At 45.3% G+C, this 3,754-nt stretch overlaps 1 protein-coding gene across 1 annotated transcript; it reads left to right on the forward strand.

Annotated features, from left to right (window-relative positions):
* Positions 1-209: 209 nt before the first annotated feature.
* Positions 210-1,720, forward strand: LOC105541821 (complement C1s subcomponent-like). Its single transcript, XM_011983050.1, has one exon. The coding sequence runs from the start codon at positions 717-719 to the stop codon at positions 1,329-1,331; it is 615 nt and encodes a 204-aa protein (XP_011838440.1). The 5' UTR covers positions 210-716; the 3' UTR covers positions 1,332-1,720.
* Positions 1,721-3,754: the final 2,034 nt, after the last annotated feature.

A 3,754-nucleotide genomic window follows, 5' to 3' on the forward strand; every position in this document is an offset into this window, starting at 1 on the left:
GAAGGGACCCCTCTCTACTTCCTAGGCTGACCTGTGGTTTACTAGGAGGGACTCAGGTGCAACTAGGACTCCAGTAAAGAAGGCGATTAAAGTTTGATCTGGGCATCTGAAGAAGGCAGAAAGCTTCCCTCCCCCACCATCTGTGTGAGAAAAGGGTTTCCAGCACTGGCTCTTGGTTGGGCACTGGCCTTACATGCCGAGTTGGGAGGTGCAAGGGGGACCCCTGCCTCCAGAGGGGCTGTGGGTCACACTGTGGATAGCGTGAGGCACTAGTGCATCTGGACTCAGTGATTCACACACTGCCTCTGGTTAACTGAGCTCTGCCATGAGCCTGCTATGACATCGGCAAAGTAGGGTGTTTAGGTAAGACCAGGGTGGGTCAGGTATTGAGCTTGTTGACCAAATAGGGTTGACCATTTTGTACTAGAGAACCCTGCAACCTAGCAGGTAAAATTCTTTGAGTGGTTGGAGGATTTGCAGGAAGCCAGTATCATTTCTTGCTCCTTCCCCGTGTTTTTTTTAATTCCTTCCTAGTCTGTGGAGTCCCCAGAGAACCTTTTGAAGAAAAACAGAGGATAATTGGCGGATCCGATGCAGATATTAAAAACTTCCCCTGGCAAGTCTTCTTTGACAACCCGTGGGCTGGTGGAGCGCTCATTGATGAGTACTGGGTGCTGACGGCAGCTCATGTTGTGGAGGGAAACCAGGAGCCAACAATGTATGTTGGGTCCACCTCAGTGCAGACCTCACGGCTGGCAAAATGCAAGATGCTGACTTCTGAGCATGTGTTTATTCATCCGGGATGGAAGCTGCTGGAAGTCCCAGAAGCACAAACAAATTTTGATAATGACATTGCACTGGTGCAGCTGAAAGACCCAGTGAAAATGGGACCCACCGTCGCCCCCATCTGCCTACCAGGCACCTCTGCTGACTACAACCTCATGGATGGGGACCTGGGACTGATCGCAGGCTGGGGCCGAACAGAGAAGAGAGATCGCGCTCTTCGCCTCAAAGCGGCAAGGTTACCTGTAGCTCCTTTAAGAAAGTGTAGAGAAGTGAAAGTGGAAAACCCCAAAGCAGATGCAGGGGCCTATGTTTTCACTCCTAACATGATCTGTGCTGGAGGAGAGAAGGGCATGGATAGCTGTAAAGGGGACAGTGGTGGGGCCTTTGCTGTACAGGATCCCAATGACAAGGCCAAATTCTACGTAGCTGGCCTGGTGTCCTGGGGACCCCAGTGTGGGACCTATGGGCTCTACACACGGGTACAGAACTATGTTGACTGGATAAAGAAGACTATGCAGGAAAATAGCACCCCCAGTAAGGATTAATCCGGATACATCCCACCAGCCTCTCCAAGGGGCGTGACCAATGCATTGCCTTCTGTTCCTTATGATATTCTCATTATTTCATCATGACTAAAGGAAGACATGAGCGAATGATTTAAATAGAACTTGATTGTTGAGATGCCTGGCTGGAAGTAGAGAGGTAGAGTTTGATCATAGAATTGTGCTGGTCATTCATTCATGGTCTGACTCCTTGGGGTCCTTTCCCCTGAGTACCTATTGTAGATAACACTATGGGTGGGGCACTCCTATCTTGCACTATTCCACAGGGACACTTTAATTCTTTGTTTCCTCTTTACCTGTTCAAAATTCCATTTACTTGATCATTCTCAGTATCCACTGTCTCTGTACAATAAAGTATGTTTATAAGCAAATTTTGGCTGACTGACCTCATTCCACACCAAATCTTCAGAATTATAGAAGGGGAGTGGGATGAGAAGGCTGTTATGTCACTGAAATTGGGCATCTAGTAATTTATATTTAATTTAATTGTCATGAAAACAGAGAATTCAGCTTTTCTTCTCTCTTGCAACTGAGATTTACTGAATATTGTGGATTAGTATGAAGATCACAAGTGTAAGGCATCATATTCTAGTTTTGAAATTCATTAATACTTACCTGGCCAAAAAAAAAGGAAAAATAAGGAAAAAAAGAAACTCATTAAATCTCATCGGGTGCATGGCTCACACCTGTGATCCCAACACTGGGAGGCTGGGGTGGGAGGAACACTGACCCAGGGGTTCAAGATCAGTGTGAGCAACATAGGGAGACCCTGTCTCTACAAAAATAAAAAGTAAAAATTAGCTAGGCATGGTGGTGCTTGCCTTAGTCCCAGCTACTTAGGAGGCTGAGGTGGGAAGATTGCTGGAGCCCAGGAGGTCAAGGCAGCAGTGAGCTGTGATCATGCCACTGTACTCCAGCCTGGTCAACCAGAGTGAGACATTGTCTTGAACAAAACAAAACAAAAAAACTCCCAACTTATTCAGAAGTCCATGTACAATAGTTTGAGTTGGCTGTTTAAGATCTTCTTTAAGTATAATGTTTTTCAATATGTCAACTGAAAGTTCATTTTCCTTTAATACTCACTTGTATCATGCAATATTATGACAACAAAAAAGAAAAACTACAGAAATTGAGCATGCTCTTGTCTGCTTTCCTGGTGGTTTTGATCAATTTGTGACAATGTTTTCATTAGATTGAACTCTGTACCAAGATGACATAGCAGAAAATCTCCCTTCTATTTTCTAGGGGAAGGAAAAGAAAATATTCCTCCTCCCAAAGAATGATTACTGATGAGAAATGACTACAGAATAGAGACTTAGCATTTTACAAACTGAGGACAGGAGAACTCTCTCAGGATGGCGGTTGCCCTAACAAGGTGTCTTAGGAAAGCAGAGGTCTGAGAAGAAGAGTTGAGGGGAAATCTGACCTATTCGATGTGACACGTGGCTTTCAGGAGGGCAGTTTTTACCAGAAGCCAAAAAACGGTTTGTTTGGGCCCATCAAGAATGGACTTTGAAATTCCATAGACCAAGAGGGCTAAATTCAACAGTTGACCTTAGACCGGAGGGTAAACACGATGTGGTAACCAGAGGAACTCTAATTGAAGGGCCTGAAGAATTGAAGGGAATTACAACAGGAAGCCTCTGGGAGGATTATATCGTCAACCAAGCAGCATAAAGTCACTGTGTCACCCCTGAACTGTATGCCTCGTAGCCACCTCCTCACACTTCCTGTCATTGCAGGGGCAATGGAATTGACAGTGTGGCCCGGGCGAGAGTGTTTCGGTGACAGGAGGATTCTTCTAGAGATAAAAAGGCATTGGAGAAATATTAAGATTTAGAAACATGATCTGTGATAGAGATATTTTTCTTCTTTTTTTTATACTTGGGGTAATAGCAAAACATTAACCTGGAATCTGATAAGTAACAGAAAAGGAAGTTCCTCCCTCTCGGAGAATCACCAGTCTGTTTGGGTTCTGCCCTTGCCGATGGGCTGAGGTATCGGTGAAGAATTTCCCTCTTTGCTGCCACCTTGTACAGCGTGACGGGTATGGGTTTTGGATCGTTGACTGTGCTGCAAGGTCATTTCTCTGGGTGAATGGCAGGGGGAAGATCTAAATGAATCATCATCAGAGACTTCAGAGCTGGGAAGAGCTCGTCACCAGGTCCTAGAGGGGCTAGAAAGTCATTCATTGTGTTTAAAGGGTATCCATCATAGCACCTTGCAAGTTACTTGGGAACATATGTCCGCTTCTTCTGAAACTCAGGAAAATAGTTAGCTTTTTAAAGAAGGTGAATTGTCACTTTTCTTTGGTCGGAAGAAAATGGGCTGGTGGGTCAGCAGCTCATGCCAGGGAGGAAAGACAATGTCCAGTGGTCAAGAGGAGTTGAAGCGAAGGAACCTAC

Source organism: Mandrillus leucophaeus, unplaced genomic scaffold (assembly GCF_000951045.1).
Source record: "Mandrillus leucophaeus isolate KB7577 unplaced genomic scaffold, Mleu.le_1.0 Scaffold245, whole genome shotgun sequence".
In the NCBI taxonomy this organism is placed as follows: domain Eukaryota; kingdom Metazoa; phylum Chordata; class Mammalia; order Primates; family Cercopithecidae; genus Mandrillus; species Mandrillus leucophaeus.